This window comes from Gekko japonicus, unplaced genomic scaffold (assembly GCF_001447785.1).
Source record: "Gekko japonicus isolate JY-2015 unplaced genomic scaffold, Gekko_japonicus_V1.1 scaffold1041, whole genome shotgun sequence".
Lineage (NCBI taxonomy): Eukaryota > Metazoa > Chordata > Lepidosauria > Squamata > Gekkonidae > Gekko > Gekko japonicus.
The window spans coordinates 315625-333301 of NW_015167570.1; the positions used below are offsets into that span (position 1 = coordinate 315625).

General features: G+C 44.6%; 1 protein-coding gene across 1 annotated transcript in view; it reads right to left on the reverse strand.

Moving 5' to 3' along the window:
* Positions 1-16177: 16177 nt before the first annotated feature.
* The window catches only part of LOC107112651 (chromosome unknown open reading frame, human C14orf132), a 157104-nt gene continuing 155604 nt past the window's right edge, over positions 16178-17677 (reverse strand). The window contains exon 3 of the mRNA XM_015413848.1: positions 16178-16402. Within this exon, the coding sequence (XP_015269334.1) occupies positions 16178-16402 (225 nt within the window). The remainder of the gene's footprint in view (positions 16403-17677) is intronic.

The following is a 17677-nucleotide window of genomic DNA, read 5'->3' on the forward strand; positions in this document are numbered from 1 at the left end:
GAGGCCCGGTGGCTGCAAGACGCTCGGGCCTCGGTTCGGAGCAGGGGGGAAGGAGGCGGGTGGAGGGAGATCGAGCGGGGGGGGTGGAGAAGTCGGAGGAACCGGTGGGATGGGGGGGGAGAGCTTACCTGCCCCTGCTGGTTCCTCCTCCACCGGCTCAGTTTGGAGCTCCCCCCCCCGCGAGTTTCGCGGGTCTTCTTTCTTGTTCTAGTCTATTTTCCTTTGCAAAACAATGCAGTAGCTAAGTAAACTAAACCTTAGGGTCACAAACAATGAGGGGCCTCTAACAGGGTTGTGAAGTCCAGCTTGGGAAATTCCTAGAGATTTGGGGGTAAAGCACGGGGAGGGTGGAGTTTGTTGAGGGAGCTCCACAGGGATGTGATTCCGCTGAATCCACTCTCTGAAGCTGCCATTTCTTCTAGTGGAACTGATCTCTGTAGTCTGTATATCTGGACCTTTTAAAAATAAAATTGTATCAATGTGATTGTTATGCATATTCATGATGGTTATGATGTTCCTTTTCAGTCTAGTTTAACAATATTTGAAGGCTTTTTGTAAACTGCCTTGAACAATCACAAAAGGCAGTCTATTTTTTTCTTTTTTTAAAAAAGAGATGGTGGTGAGGAAAGAAGAGAGCCAGGTGTCAACAGAGCCAGGCGTCAACAATATGTATGAGATCAAACTGTTCTTCTTGGCTTTTATCCTTGAAGCACAAGGATAGCTCACACATTTACAAAATTTCTTTTAAAAGGATTTAAACTACTTGTAGCAATTCTAAACAGAAAAAGTTAGTTGCTGGATGCAGTTGCAATTATATGAACACATGAAAGTGCCTTATACTGAATCAGACCCTTGGTCCATCAGAGTCAGTATTGCCTAAGACTGACAGTGGCTCTCCAAGGTCTCACATCATCTACTGCCTGGTCCTTTTAAGTGGAGATACTGGAGATTGAACCTGAGACCTTCTGCATGCCGAGCTCTGCCACCGAGCCACAGCCCCTCCCATATTGGCATGGCACGGGTGTCTGCTGCTGTTGAGTGAATTATCTATGTATCTGTGTGTGCGCATGCGCGTGCACAGGCTATGGGGAACAAGACGTCCTGCTTTTCTTATCAGATGACTCCCTCCATGCAATTAAAAAGGCAGGAGACCATCAACCCTGGGGCATTCTTTGGTTTCATGGAATATTTAACAATATTTTTAATATAATCAAACAAGCTGTTGTTAATATTTGACCCGGGAACTGACTGGCATCCATATCCGGCTAAAAAAATTCAGCAGCATTACGATATGTGATTTTGCTTACAGAATCATATTGACTGGATTTAGTTTAAAAGTAGGGTCAAAGAAGACATGGGGCAAAACCCCATTCCTCCAAAATACACTATTATTATTTCATGAGTTAAATCCATTAGCACCTTAAAAGCCAACAAGATTTCCAGGATATAATCTTTCCTTTAGTCTGTATATCCCTTCAAAGTTTGCTTTGTTGGTATCTGAATCTGTTGAAGGGTGCTTGGACTCTCACAAACTTATATCCTTTTGGTATTTCAGGTACTACTGGACTCTTCTACTGCAAATCAACACAGATACCCTCCTAAAATGGTTGTTATTGTATTAGTAGGATATTATCCATGCAGCCACCATGTTCAGAGGCAATATATCATGAGTGTCATGAGCAAACCCACATGCATTACCTGCATGCATTTCACAGAATTATCGAATCAGAGTTGGAAGGGACCTCCAGGATCATCTAGTCCAACCCCCTGCATACTGCAGGAAATTCACAAATACCCCCCCACATCCCCAGTGACCCCCTGTTCACACCCAGAAGATGACAAAAACCCTCCAGGATCTCCGGCCAAACTGACCTTGAGAAAAATTGCTTCTTGACCCCAGAGTGGTAATCAGCATTTCCCTGGGTGTGTAAGAAAGGTCCACGAGAACTAAGCACTGCTGCAACCCTTCTTGCCCTACCTCTCATGATCTGCCTAAGTTCAACAGTGGGAGGGCTTCTAATGTCAACAGTGGGAGGGCTTCTAATGTCCTGGCCCCACTGGTGGACCTCCTGATGGCACCTGGTATTTCTGGCCACTGTGTGACACAGAGTGTTGGACTGGATGGGCATTTGGCCTGATCCAGCACTGGCGTCTCTTATGTTCTTATGTTAAGTTCACAGAATTCACATTGCTGTCAGATGGCCATGTAGCCTCTGTTTGAAAACCTCCAAAGAAGGAGAGCCCACCACCTCCTGAGGAAGCCTGTTCCACTGAGGAACTGCTCTGTCAAGACGTTTAGCCGAAAACTCTTCTGATTTAACTTCAACCAGTTGGTTCTGGTCCAACCTTCTGGGGTAACAGAAAACAACTCCGCACCACCCTCTATATGACAGCCTTTCAAGTACTTGAAGATGGTTATCATATCACCTCTCAGTTGAATTTATTTATTTACACCCCACTTTTCTCCCCAGTTGGGACTCAAAGCAGATTAGAGCATCATTCTCTGCCTCCATTTTTTCTCACAACAACCACCCTGTGAGATAGGCCAGGCTGAAAGATTCTGATGGGCCCAAGGTCACCCAGCACCCTTTCATGGTAGAAGTGACAATGGCTTATATTACCCCTGTCATGCCCTTCTCGTGTTCTCCCCGAAGGCCCTTCTTTGGTCACTGTGGGAGGCAGAGTGCTAAGCCGGATAGAGTTTGGGTTTCATCAAGCACTTCTTTGCACTACGAATACAGCTTCAAAGCCTATATAGGCTTCGTGTGCTGAGCGGGAATTATTTTGCAGCGCAAAGAGGCACGTCATTTAGTGTTTATCACAACAGGGAGCAGATTTGGCAGGCTGGCTTTGAGTACAATATTTCCGTCAGTCAGGATTCCTCTGAGGAAGCCCATTGCTGGAAACCAACTCAGTCAGCCCTTTTCAGGGCGCCGGCAGCAGCACTTACGGATGAAGGATCACGGGTCAGGAAAGAGCTTCAAGGCTCTGTGATGTGGATCTCTCCTCAGGGAGCACTGGCAGTTCAAGTGGGCTGCGTGGGAGTTGTGCAGAGATAGTCATAGAAAGATGCTATTCAGGGGAAACCGGAGAATCTGTTATGTTACTGTTGCAAGTGAAGTATCCTGATGAATGTACGCAAGCACAACCGTTTAGATCTTAGAGCTGGTATTATACATGCAGAGAAATCACATGGTTCAGAGTTCTGGGGACTATACCATTCCAGAATGTGAAGGGGGTGGCATGTCTAAAAATCCCTTCTGCCCTAACTTCCTGACCCCAGAAGACTATGTCAGGGAGAATTCTTTAGCCTAGCCTAATATTTTCTCTGACTTGATAGTTTGCTATGCACAGAGGCATAGAGGAAGAGCACTCAAACCTGCAATCTGAAATGGTGACCTATGACCTGATACTCCAGGCTAGCCTGACCTTGTCAGATCTCAGAAGATACTCCATGACCCATTTCCCCCGTTTTTGCAAAAATTTGACATTGTTTGCAAGAAGCCTGGTCCTCAGAGCCTGACTCCCCACACTCCAGGGGTACTTCACATGTACACACAATCTGAAATGGCACAGCCCTAGAAATTCCATTCAGGAGTCATAATATTCTAAAGTCACTCATTGTGTAAATTGGACCTATAGCATGGATGGAGAGCCTCCGTACCAGTGCTAGCCATGCCTGGGATGGGGTTGATTTACATGGTATGCCACTTACCAGTTATGTACGCCACATGGAGCTGCTGTTGGGTATAAGTGACCCACAAGCATGCTGCGTAATGTATGAAGCAGCCCTAAAAGCCCTTTAAAACAGAGGTCATCAACTAAAGTCTCAGGCCATAAACCCAGCCTCTGATATGTACCAGTTGGCCCACCCACCTCTTGCCAAGCTAGGGGGAAGAAGTGATATCTTAAGGGAACAGTGGCTGTGAGCATGGGATTTTGGAGAGTGCACCACCGAAGGTGACTTCCCAGCTCTGCTGTCCTCATCTCCATCTTGACCTAGCCTTCCTACACTTAGCTGCTGACATAAAGTTATGGATCTAAAGTATCAAAGATTTAACAACGGATATAAAACTTTGACCATCCTATACTGGTGGTTCAGGCAAGTTCTTCTATTTTCTCTCCCCCCCCATTGCAAGACTGTGCAAGTGTTATGTGATTCCCCCCCTCCAGGGTGTGGCATGGAAGGAGGCGTGGCTCAGACTCAGGTAGCTGCAGGTGATGTGAAAGACCTGTACCTGAGACCATCTGCAGGATCTCAAAGAAGTGATATTGAATTAGAAAACTGTTGTGTTGATTTACTCACCCTCATTGCTGATTTGGTGAGCCAGTGTGATTTAGAAGAAGAGACTGGATTTATACCCTTCCCTTCCCTATGCAAAGGAGTCTCAGAGCGGCTTACAAACTCCTTTCCCTTCCCCTCCCCACAACAGACACCCTGTGAGGTAGATGGGGCTGAGAGAGCTCTGACAGAAACTGCTCTTTTTCAAGGACAGCTGTGCCAGAACTATGGCTTGCCCAAGATCATCCAGCAGGTGCAAGTGGAGGAGTGGGGAATCAAACCTGGTTCTCCCAGATTAGAGTCCGCACACTTAACCACTACACATATACATGTGATGCTGCCATATACTGAATGAGACCATTGGTCAATCAAAATCTGATCAAGGGGCAGTGGCTCTCCAGGTCTCAGGCAGAGGTCTTTCACATCTTCTACTACCCGATTCTTTTCACTGGAGATGCTGAGGATTGAATCTGGGACCTTCTGCATGCCAAGCAAAATGCTCTACCACTGAGCCACAGCCCCTTCCCGAAGAATTAGCAAAGGTGACCTCGGATGCTTAGATTCAAATCCCATTTCTGCCTTGAACACATGATATTATATCAGCCTTAAAAGTAAAATACTAATGTCCTGCCTAATTGAATTGTTGTGGGGTAACTAGGACAGAAACTACAGCATTTGCCACATCAGGAGTACCTTATAAAAGCAAAGAGTAACTCTCAGGATAGGAGCTGCTTTACTAACACCAGTGTGTGTCATTTTAACATTATAACAGCTGGAATCACTGCAGCAGTGAGAAGAGACATGTATACAAACACACACTTCATATAAACATGGCATCCCTGTGGTTATGATTCTAGCAGCCACCCACGCAGTAAGATATATTTGTGAACTGGGCCTGGGGTAATATAGTAAGCAAAGGCCAGGAAGTAGATTGTGGATTGGGTGGGGAGGTGAAGCAGAGAGGAACTATGATTTGATTCAAGGGGAAGCAGGTTTTAAAAGGGATGTTGGGGAAAGAAACTGGGTAACTCGATAGGAGTATGCTATCACTTGGCACTTGCAGGTTGAAGACGCAAGAGGTAAGTCTTGGCAGGGTCAGATCCAAGTCAAAATAGGTCCAGAAATATCTGTGCAATCAAGCAAACAGAGCAAGACTGGTAGCAGAAAGTCAGGGCAAGAAGCAGGTCCACAGAGATTGGAAGATGGGCAGAAACAAATGATAAATATGGCCAGACATTCTTGATAGGCTTAGGGAGTGAGGAAGGAAGGTGTGATCTTGTTGCTCTGAACCAGTTTATCATCAGCCTCTTCTCTTCCTTTTTGCATGGAACTCAGTAAGACCAGGGTAGAGAAACCAGCTCTTGCTGTTTTCAGGTAAGTGGCACCAGCACTGCCAGAGGGTTTTGTGTTGTGGTACTTAGTTATGTGCAGCATGCTGCACTTAGGTCCTCAATGGTGCCAAAACATTATTGTGTCATGAGATGCCCATGCCTGTGTAAGGTCTTGCTCTGGGCACCATCTGCTTGGCATGTAGAAGGTCCCCAGCACCTCTAGTTTAAAGGGCCAGACAGTAGGTGATATAAAAGACCTCCATCTGAGACCCTGGAGAGCCCCTGCCAGTCTGAGTAGATAATACTGACTTTGATGGGCCAGTGGTCTGATTCAGTACAAGGAAGCTTCATGTGTCCAAGTCAGAGAAAAGTGCCTATCAGGGAAAAAATGAATTAAATGATCCACATGCCTGGAAAGGCTAAATGGCTATCCCCTTTAAATAATTACACATGAGTTTGCCTTACACTAAATTCAGACCATCAGTCCATTAATCTCAGCAGTGTCTGTTCAGACTGGCGGTGGCTGTCCAGGATCTGAGGCAGAAGTCTTTCACATCACCTACTGTCTAGTCCTTTTAACTGGAAATGCTGGGGACTGAACCTGGAACCTCCTGCATGCAAAGCAGAGGCTCTTCCACTGTGCTATAGCCTCCTCTGCAATTCATTGCTCTGACCTTGCTGCTTTTCAGTCTGCCTCAGATGGGTATTGTCAGTCCTGAAACGGTGTTAGCCAAATTGCTTTATTTCTTTAATGAGAGGTTGGGGAATTATGATATTAATGTGCAATTGGCTTAACTATAGGACCATGACCTTTATATACCAGAGTCTCACTTTATCCAAGTACCAGAAATAGACCAGGAGACCAGGGGAGCGGTGGCACAGTGGGTATATCCCACTGTCTTAACACCCGAACTGAGCAGCCAGGCTGTTGTCCCCAGCTCATCGTCCACCCAGCGATTCGAAAGCTTCGGCGAGTAGATAAAATGGGAACCACTCCTTAGAGAGGTCCCTTGTGGGAGGGTGTTAGCTGACGGTCGGGACTTCCTGGTCGAGGTCGGAAAAAGGCGAAAGAACTTCTCGGCTACAAAAACCCCTGTAGTGGATGTCTCCGGCCAGGCGGTGGCAGTGTGACGATGTGACATACGGGTCCTGAAGCCTGGTCGACAAGCAGCCGTTCAGAAAATGACTGAGCCAAGCCAGAAGACGTTTACACCGTGCAGTGACAGCGTGTGCAATAAAAAAAAATGAATATATGTTGTCCTCCCTATCCCCTTTGAACATTGTTAGTCCCCTGTCTAATGTGTAACTGTACATCCCTTTGAGCCCGCTGGGGAAAGCGATTAATAAATTGAAAGTATTATTATTATATTATATATATCTTAAATATGATTTCTTTTACTTAATAATTCACACATACAATAAAAACAATCGTACATTCAAACAACACAGAGCTAAGAAAATTAGATAGAAATGTATATCGACTGTCACATTAGCAGGAAAATATCGATGAGGGGTGATACTTCACCTGTCCGATGCAGTGAATTGAATCTGCAGTGAAAAATGGGAAAAGATACTGGGGAAGGGAATCGTGTGATGGCCAGCAGCACACGTAGGGGACTTCAGGCAGTGCTAAGACTGAAGTTGGCTAGATAGTGTGGGGTTAGGTAGGAGAAGAGAGAGAGCAAACAATGGGCAGATGCCCTCTTTATATACCCTCAGAGAGGCTTGGGGCATGAGCCACCAAGTCAAGTGGTCCCCAGGATTCTAGGGAGGTTCAGTTACTAACTTGTCAGGAGATGACTGGGAGAAAAGGATTAATGGTTGGGCAATTGCATTGACATTCAACTAATAGTGACATCTTTGAAAGACAAAAGGAAAGACAGGAGTAGTCATAGGCGGTAGTTAGTTTTAATGTTATCAGGATGGGTGGTTGATGGAATCGTAGCAGCTGCTTAATCCTGTCATGTCGCAAGTCCTTTTGTTATACAATGGGTAATACGTGCAGCATCTGGAGGAGGGTGGAGGGGAGGTGCCTGCCTGCTAGAGAAGGGTTCCTTCTATGGAGTCTCTGCTGGAACACTCAGGCTTTCTGTGTAAAGCATGGCTTCTCCTTGGCAAACTGCTGTCAGTTGCTGCATGCTTTGGGTGTCAGGGATGCTGGCTTGCCTCCTACAGGGATGCAGGGTTGCAAGGCTTCAGGCATGTCACGGGTCCACGTCTGGCTGGCAACTGCTTCAGGGCGAGGCTTCCCTCAGCTGGGCACATGTCTTCAGTCCAGGAGGTTGGCACCTTCATCGGGTCTGCCACACAGTCCAGTTCCTTGGCACACTCACTGCACAGTTCAGCTTATGATTATAGTCCATAGCCTTACAGATGCTGTGTAAGGCTCTTGCAGGGCAACAACAGAGATGCAGCAGAAGTTCCATCCTTCAGAGGAGTCATGCCCAAAATAGGATATTCATGGAGACGCACAGGGCTAAAGGGTCATGGGGCAGTGGCAGCTAATGTGCTTTGCAGGTAGATGGTCTTCACTTCAGTCCCCAACATCTCTAGTTAAAGGATCTCAGGTAGCAGCTGTTTCCTGCCTGAGACCCTGGAGAGCCACTTCAAGTCTTAACATGGAGCTAGATGCCAGGAAGTAGTGACAGACTTCACATTCCTGGGATCCCAGATCACTGCAGACTGTGACAGCAGCCATGAAATTAAAAGACGCCTGCTCCTTGGGAGGAAAGCAATGGCGAACCTAAACAGCATGATAAAAAGTAGAGAGATCACCCTGCCAACAAAAGTCCGCATGGTCAAAGCAATGGTATTCCCAGTAGTCATGTATGGCTGCGAGAGTTGGACTATAAGGAAGGCCGAGCGCCGAAGAATAGATTCTTTTGAACTATGGTGCTGGAGAAGACTCTTGAGAGTCCCTTGGACTGCAAGAAGATCAAATCAGTCAATCCTAAAAGTAATGAACCCTGACTGTTCCCTGGGAGGCCAGATAATGAAACTGAAGCTCAAATACTTTGGCCACCAAATGAGAAGGGAGCACTCACTGGAGAAGACCCTGATGCTGGGAAAGATTGAAGGTCAAAGAAGACGGGGACGGCAAAGGATGAGATGGTTAGACAGTGTCACAGATGCAATGAACATGAAATTGAGCAAACTTCAGCGGACGGCGGAAGACAGGAAGGCCTGGCGTGATCTGGTCCATTGGGTCGCGAAGAGTCGGACTTGACTGTGTGACTGAACAACAACAAAAGATGCCAGTGCTCTCTGTGTTGTCTGCTTCTGCTTGCAGTCGCTTTCAAGATTCCCAGGCAGGAAAGGTTTTTTTGTTTAAGGAAGTTTCATCTATACAAGGGCAGGGCACTTTTCAGTGGACAGCTTGTACTTTTATGTACTCTAAAAATATTTTTGCACTTTCTTGTTTTGCCAAAGTGCACTAATTTTCCTTGAGAAACAGTGTTACAGCTCCATTACCAAACCTCATTGGAGGTTTGGGAAAGCCTATAATTATATTCCATCAGAGTATCCAAGTTGGTCTCTCGCATCCTCTTCTTTGCTCGCATAAGCAGGAGGAGCTGTGCTCAGCCTTGACAACGCATCGATTTTCATAAAGACAAGGAATTAAATATCACTTTTTGCAAACATTGATAACTTTAATGTTTTTTTTAAAAAAATCACAAATATAATTGTACTTTAACAAAAACAGTTCCATTGCATCTTAATAATAGTAATAATAATAATAATAAATGAGGCCTGTAATCAAGGAACACTGAAGTAGTCAAAAACACTACACGTTTGATTTGCTAAAACCACTCATAAGTACAAGACATTGTGCAAACCCCAGATAAACACAGAACCCTTTTCAGCCCCCTCCCTCTATCTTGAACAATTACAAGAATAAAAGTTTCTGTAGAACAATTATTACAAGATAAAAACAGTACAATTGTAGGCTTCCCCCTTGTGCCCCCCCCCCAAATCCACAAGTAGTATAAGTAGTATCAAAGAGAGAGTATAAGAAGGATAATATCACAGGGCAACTGATAAGATGGAAATTTAGCTGGCTATTTAATATCAATATGTGAACTTCAGCCTCCTGCAGCTTTAATGTTCTCTCTGCCCATTCTCTCTTCCACCATTCGTTTCCCTTACATGCTCTTCTCAGGGCTATTTTTGGGCAGGAACGCACAGGAACGGAGTTCCGGCTGGCTCCCAAGTTGGCCACGCCCAGCAGGAACTCATTAGCATAACAGGCCACATCCAACAGCAGAAACTCATTAGGATTGGCTACATTAGGGGTTTGCGGCCTAACATGCAAAAGAGTTCCTGCTACAAAAAAAGGCCCTGGGTTTTGACAACAAACAAGGTAAACAGAATAACAAGCAAAAGGTGGGTGTGGCTGGATGACCACACTTCTGGTAACATGGGGATGCGGCCTAATGTGCTAATGAGCTGTGCTGTCAGGGGTGTGGCCTATTATGCTAATGAGTTCCTGCTGGGCTTTTTCTACAAAAAGAGCCCTGCCTTCATCATTCTCTTGGGCCATCTCTTCATCTAGTCCTCCATTCCTGCCTGCTCTTCTTCCCTAGCCCCCTCTGTTCTTCCTTTCCTAGGCCTCTGGTTCAACCACCCTTCCTTCCCACCAATCTTCTACGTGTCCCACCTTCCCTGGGTCAAAGCAGCTCTGTCAACAGTGTCCAGGTGTCCTTCATATTGAGTTGTCCCTTCGTAAGTCTGGTCATCACCACCACCATTCACTGCCACAGGCTTCTTATCCCAGACTGCATTACACTGCAGCCATTTCAACATTCTTCTTCCTATGAGATAGTTGTGTTCTAAGGTACTATAAGAAGAGTTGGAAGGCCATGCTTTGCAAAATGGAGGCATTGCATAAATGTTTGAACAGTTTCCATCAGATTGCAGAAAAGGTTGCAAGTGCGAACATACAAAGAAACCTTGGCGAAGTTTTGCAAAACAAACAAATAAAATCCATTTACCACAGATGTATCCACGTTACACAGGTACATGAAAAATCTATTTAACGTCCTTCACAACTTAAAAATCAAAGGTTGCTTAAAACAATGAGCTGTTTGTGCAAAGGAGCCTAGCAGAGTAGGACTGTAGGATAACAATGTTTGCAGCATCACATACTACTTCTGTCAAGGGTTGGCTAGTGCTCCTATCATTGCTACAAAATACTCCCGCGATGCAGTCAATACGGTAGGCTGCCACAGAAAACAAGAGTGTTTGTTAATTCACTGAGAGCTGACAATATTTGACTACAAACCAATTTTAGATGGCCATTTGACCAGTCATTGGGGAATAGTTGATCAGTTAACTGACCAGCTTCTCAGTTCTAGTTGGAAGCCAGCTCCACAAAAGAACCTGCTTTATTTTTATCATTCGGTGGGAGCACAACAACTATTTATACGGGAAATGTCATTTAAGTACAGAGGTTCATAAGGATCCAAGGAAACAGCTGGCAACATATTTACCCCTTAGCCACTGTGAACATTATTTCCATCATGTCTTCAACCTTATTATGGTAGCAAGTTTTTAAAAAAAATGAAAATATGATGGTGGGACATTCAGAATTTTAACAAGTCTGTGGGTTGCATATAAAAGCTTTGGGGACATAATTTTCCCACTATTGTTTTAAAGGAGAGATCATTTCCCTAACATTAAGCCTTTCTTCCTACATGAAAGTTCGATTTTGCTCATGCCATGATACAGAGAGTTTTCTTTCTGGTGCCTCAGCTTTGCCCTACTTAAACTGCTGCTAGACAGAATCCCCCCCCCCTTTTAAATTCATTTCAGTGTCTTACTCCACTTCTCTGATCAGCTGCAGGAAACTGCAAAATTATATTTTCAGGGGCATGGTGTGAAAACAGAGCTGCACGGCACATTAATAACTTTCAAGCTTCCTGCAGGAGAATGTGGAGAAGTTATTAGGATCATGAATAACTCCTGGATATTGAAAAGGAGGCTCTTCAGAAGAGAAGGAAACATACACAATAGATCACTGAACAAAAATCATTGCTATAATTTGGCAATGCATATATGCTCAATTTCTAGCTAGTATGAGCTGGGTATATAAGAGTGCGAAATTATCAGCAGAAGTCTGGCATATCATGGCAGATATCAGTCCACCTCCCATTCAAATTAGTATTGAACACAGTTCATATATACATAGAGTTTTTGTAGATAGTGTAGATAGTAGATATTGGTCTCAAAGTCCATGAGATTCAAAACAGGTGGGGGGGAGATCTTTTACTGGACCACCTATAATATTGGAGAATCTTCATCAGGTGAACTGGGAAGGACAGCAACTTTTCCGCTGTACAAGCAAAACACAATTTGGTGTAGTGGTTAGATGTGCAGACTGTAGTCTGGGAGAATCAGGTTTGATTCCCCACTCCTCCACTTGCAGCTGCTGGATGACCTTGAGCAAGCCATAGTTCTGACAAGAGCTGTCCTTGAAAGAGCTCTCTCAGCCTCACCTACCTCACAGGGTGTCTGTTGTGGGGAGGGGAAGGGAAAGGAGTTTGTAAGCCACTCTGAGACTCCAAGTGAAGGGCGGGGTATAAATCCCATCTCTTCTTCTTCTAAATGTTGTTGCCTTTCCCTTCTAAGAAAAAATACCACGGATGTTCAAAATTTTCTACTCCAAGCCAGCCTGATAAACTGCTGGTAAAAAGAACTTGGCCAGTTGAACACATGAATCTGTAGAATACTGAATCAGACCCTTGGTCCATCAAGGTCAGTGCTGTCTTTTCAGACAGGCAGAGCCTATCCAGGGTTCCTAGCAGAGATCTTTTACATCACTTACTGCCTGGTCCCTTTAACCGGAGATGCCAAGAATTGTACTTTGGACTTAGATCCTCTACCATTAAGTCATGGTCCATCCCCAGCTGCGGGCCACATATCCCGTTCATATCACTTGGGTATATGTATGCATGGAGAAACATTTATGTGAGCTAACTGGTACATCGAGACAGCATACAGCCATTGCTACAGTGGCAGCTGATGGCCACTCCAGTCCCACTAATCCCTTTGGGGTGGATTTGAGCTGTATTTTCTGCTGGTGGAAGACATTTCCCTCATTGGAAAGCGGGGGGACATTTTTAGCTGTTTCAAGGGTCACAACAGTGAGAGAGGAGATGTAGGAAAGTCTGCTTCTGTTGTACTCAAACTAGATAGCATCCACCCTTTGAAAATGTCAATATATCGGTTTCATACCAGTATTTCTCAGCTAGGCAATTTTTGTATACAATTGCATGGAACAGATCAGCAAGAATTACATTAACAAATCAGCCTGAAAAATCAAAGCTCCAAAATATAAGAGTAAAATTTCTCATAGCTCCTGTGGTCTCTTTTATTTTGTGTGTTACCCTCTCCTGCCAACCTAGCAGTTCGAAAGCAAGAAATTGCAAGTAGATAAATAGGTACCACTTCAGTGGGAAGGTAACAGTGTTCCGTGCGCCTTGGTGTTTAGTCATGCTGGCCACATGACCGCGGAAACATCTTCGGACAGCGCTGGCTCTTTGGCTATGAAACGGAGATGAGCACCGCAACCCTGGAGTCGGACTCGACTGGCTTTCGAGCAAGGGGACCTTTACCTTTACGTTTTACCCTCTCAAAGCACTAACATAATATCTTTATTAGGACCGATTTAAAAATATTTTAGTAGGGAGTCAGCTTTGTAGTTTGACACAAGTCACACACGAAGACACATGAAGCTGCCTTATACTGATCCATCAAGGTCAGTACTATCTATGTAGACTGGAAGCAGCTCTCCATGGTCTCAGGCAGAGGTCATTCACATCACCTATTGCCTGGTCCTTTGGGCTGAAAATGCTGGGGATTGAACCTGGGACCTGCTGCATGCCAAGCAGATTCTCTACCACTGAGCCATAGCCCCAGTCTGAAGTCCTCTTCAAGCCTGATATTACATAAATTAAAAGGTGGGTTGTGGATAGGGCAGTTGTTTGAGGGCATGGTGGACACCCAGCAGGACTACTGGTCACTGTAGCAGCTCTTTGCAGATTAATTCGGTTAGATCCTGTCCCGTGCAAACCATCACAGGACACTGGAATATATAATGGGAAAGAGAGGCAGTGGCAGCTGTGTCCTTGAAAATAGAAAACTCTTTTGTGAGGCATGAGATGCTGATTGACAAAATAAAATTGTGGCTACAGAAAATATGGGGGAAATATAAAAATGGTTACTTCCTCTCTTTTCTGATATGATGGTACATGGCAATCTCTCTTAAAATACAGTCTGGTCTTTTTATCCCAGTTAGTTACATCCTGCTCTTTTTAAAGTTTGACTGTTCTTTTTAGATCTGGTCCAATCCTATAGCAAATAAACACAAAGCACTGCTAAATGAGCTTAGATTAAAACCCACAAATTAGCTCAAGTGAAGCACTGTATTGGCAGATTCATTAAGCAGCACAGGACGTCCACTGGGTAAAAATAAGCATCCTCCAACTGAGTGTAACCATGGTGAAATAACTTTTCTCGGCTATTGACCGTACAAAGGCTATTTCACAGCAAGATGGGGTACAGCTTCAGAATCTTTACTGAGTGGCTGAAACATATACAAATACCCAATCAATCTAATTATACGGCTAGCAACGCTCTCAGATTCATTCAGAAATGTGAAATTGAACTCATTTACTTTTCATTAGTTCCTTTAAATGGGAAGCTGTGAAGAAATTGGGAAATTCAGGCATTCAGAAGCAGGTTACTTTGGCATGATCAGAACAACACTGGGGACTTCAGCTGCAAAAAAACAAAACACCAAACACATAAATATATATGTGTCTATTTGTGAAGTCTGCTGTAAATAGTCCCTAGCTCTACTGCCATTTTGTCTCAATGCCATTTTCTCTATCATTTTGGAGCCTTCTGGGCTTACCCTCCCTCTTTGACTGCGGATCAAGATTAAAACTCATTTGGGCCAAAAGATCCGAACTCTGCTTCCATGCAACTGCTGCAGAATGATTCTCAGGTATAAACCTCTGACCATTTAATAGCTTATCAGGATATAATTTCAGATTGTATGTGTGTGAGAGAGGGGGGGGGAATTCTCATCCAGGTTTAAAGATCCACTGTTGGCTATATTAAAAAAAAAATACACTGGGAAAGAGGAGTGAGAATAAAACCAACATTGCAATCATAAACCCTGCAGGTTGAGAGTCCCACATAGCCCCACCCACATTGTAAAGTCACTTGGTGGGCAGTATGAAAGGTGCTGGCAAGTGCCATTGTGCTCAAAGGCACCATGATGGGGACCCCTGGCTTCTTAGATGGCTTTAAAAGGCGATTTATTTGGCCTTTCAGTAACTATTAGGCATTTTCAGAGGAAGTACGCTCCAAATTCCATTGGCTGGGCTACTACAGTGGGAGACAGCTGGTTGGTTACCATAAGAAACAGGATGCAGGGTTACATAAACACTTGGACTAATCCAGCTGCCTTCTATTAACAAAATCACTGTAAATCCTTTCTTATTATAAGGTTATGTCTTCCTCCAAGTCAGTCTTACATAGCCAACATATCAAATTCACACACATTTTATGTTACAACTTTTTAGAAATCTAAACTACTTCCCTTCTCCAACTGAAGCAGCACAAGGAAACTAATCAAAATACCTAAGAGCTGATTGTGATATATCTTTATGGCATGACCTATGTGTATCACATGGCTTTTGACAGTAAACGGTTTTTCCAATATGTTGCCTTACCATAATATTCCTAACAAAAATGAACTTAAAAAAAATGAGAACATATGTCATGCTCACATGCCCTGTGCCTCTGAAGAACAATGGGAATTAAGTTACCACAGGATGAAAATGGGCAAGCCATTTATACAAAAATCTATGTTCAAAATTCAAATCCACAATGGGGCAAATTACAAACAAAAACTACAGCAATGAAGGCAAGCAAACACCAGGGCCGATTTCCCACAAGCTGCTGCAGCATGCTGGCTCTTTCCTTTGCCCCAATCGTATGTGTCAATTTCACACTAAGTGCTGCACGGCTGCATTTCACCCCACAGCTTCCACCGATTTTCCCCACCTCTACTCCTGTTTTTTGAGAATTGAGTAGAGGCGAGGAAAATTGGGCAAAGCTGTGGGGCAAAATGCAGACGCGCAGCACTTAGTGTGAAATTGACACGTACGATCGGGGCAAAGGGAAGAGCCAGCGCGCTGCAGCAGCTTGTGGGAAATCGGTCCAGGTTTACTAGCCAGCAGAAAATAAAGCCCCTGCCAAGCAAACCTGCTGTTCCCACATGAGTATTGTGTGTTCACGTTGGCCCTTCACATTAGATTTACACTTTGTTGATTATGCTGTTAATTACGTTTCACCCCCAAAACCATTTATACAGGTTCTCAAGGGTTTTTTCCATCCACTATCACACTTGCTCTTATATAGTAAACAGCATTTAACTACATATATTTATAAAGATATACATTTTTATATATGAATGTGCGCATATATAGACACACACTGGTAAGAGGCAGCGCATCGACTGCCAACTTCTTTACGCCTTCTTCTTGTTTCTCGCTCAGAACGTGAATGCATACACAACTCCAACAACGACAATGTTTCCAATCGTTGCTATAATGGCAATCCATAACAAAATGGCATCATTTGAAGAACGGGACGCCTCTTCTGGCTGGTTTGGCATTGAGGCGGCTGCATTGACATTGGCAGACGAGTTAAATAAGGAGTATTCCGTACTGAAGTCCTCATTGGGCGAGTCCATAAATGCTCCTCCCATAACGGGAATCTGTGGAAGCAGAATTTACAATATTAGCGTTAGAATCCAATAAGAGCTTCACAGTTTATATACAGATTTGTACCCTGTGGAAGAAAGCCTCCTCCCTCTCATTCTCTTGTGGATCCCCACCCCCTCCTTTCCAAGGTTTACTCTAAGCTTTTCCCCCTTACAGCCTCTTGGGTCCAGCTCTCCATGTAGGGGCCTTCCTTAATTTTGGTTCCTGAAGAGCCTGTACTGAATTGGACTTTCCAGGATCCTAGTCCTGAAATAGACGTCTTTTTCAAAGGTTGGTTTTCCAGGACAGTTGAAAGGCAAAATGAATACAGGCCAATAGAAAACAAGCCCCAAGAATCCTGGGAATTGCAGCAGTACTCAACAGAGGCAGGTCTAGAGCTATCAACTCTGCCTTAAGAAATTCCTAAAGATTTGGAGGCAGTGCCTGGGGTTGGCAAAGTTTGGGGAGGGTAGGAACTTACCAGGGATGTGATGCCATAAAGCCCACCCTCCAAAGGTGCTATTTCCACCAAGGGAACTGCTGTCTGTAGCCTGGAGATCAGTTGTGATTTCAGGAGTTCTCCAGGCCACATCTTGAAAATGGTAATCTTAGGCAAATCCAAATACACATATTATATAGTCTGAGTCAGGCCCAGGTCCCCCGTTTTGCACCTCCAAAGCAGAATAAATAGTTTCCCCAGGAGCAGTTTCAGCTAAGGAAAAGGCTATAGGGAGAGGCAAGAGCCCCTCCTCCCCCCCTACACCACAGTCCCTAGTCCAATTGGGCTCTTGTAGACAAATGTCATTCCCTGCAGCTGCTACGGGGACACTGAGCAGAAAACCCAGATCAGACTCCTTAGGAAATGTAATATGTAGTTTGGACCTAAGTAATTAATCCCATAATATATTAGTTACAAAGACTGAAAGGAAAGAGTACTCATTTTAATTCTCTATTTCTTTTGATCCTTCCCACATTGGTTTCTTTTTAATAGCCTCGTTCCTTATTAAGTCCCGTGTGCTCAATTTTCACAAAAATGTATTTCACATTCCACAAAAATTTCTAGCTGCAGATTAGAACAAACAAGGGGGCGGGACCCGCGATACTCGCGGGGGGGAGGGACCTCCACACAGGAAGCAGAGGAGGAAGCAGCAGGAGGAGGTAAGTCCCCCCCATCCCGCCGGTTCCTCCCACGTCTCCTCCACCCCCCCGCTCGATCTCCCCCCTTCCCTCCCCCCCGGCTTCAAAGCGAGGCCCAAGCGGCAAGCCGCTCGGGCCTCGCTGCCCTTCCC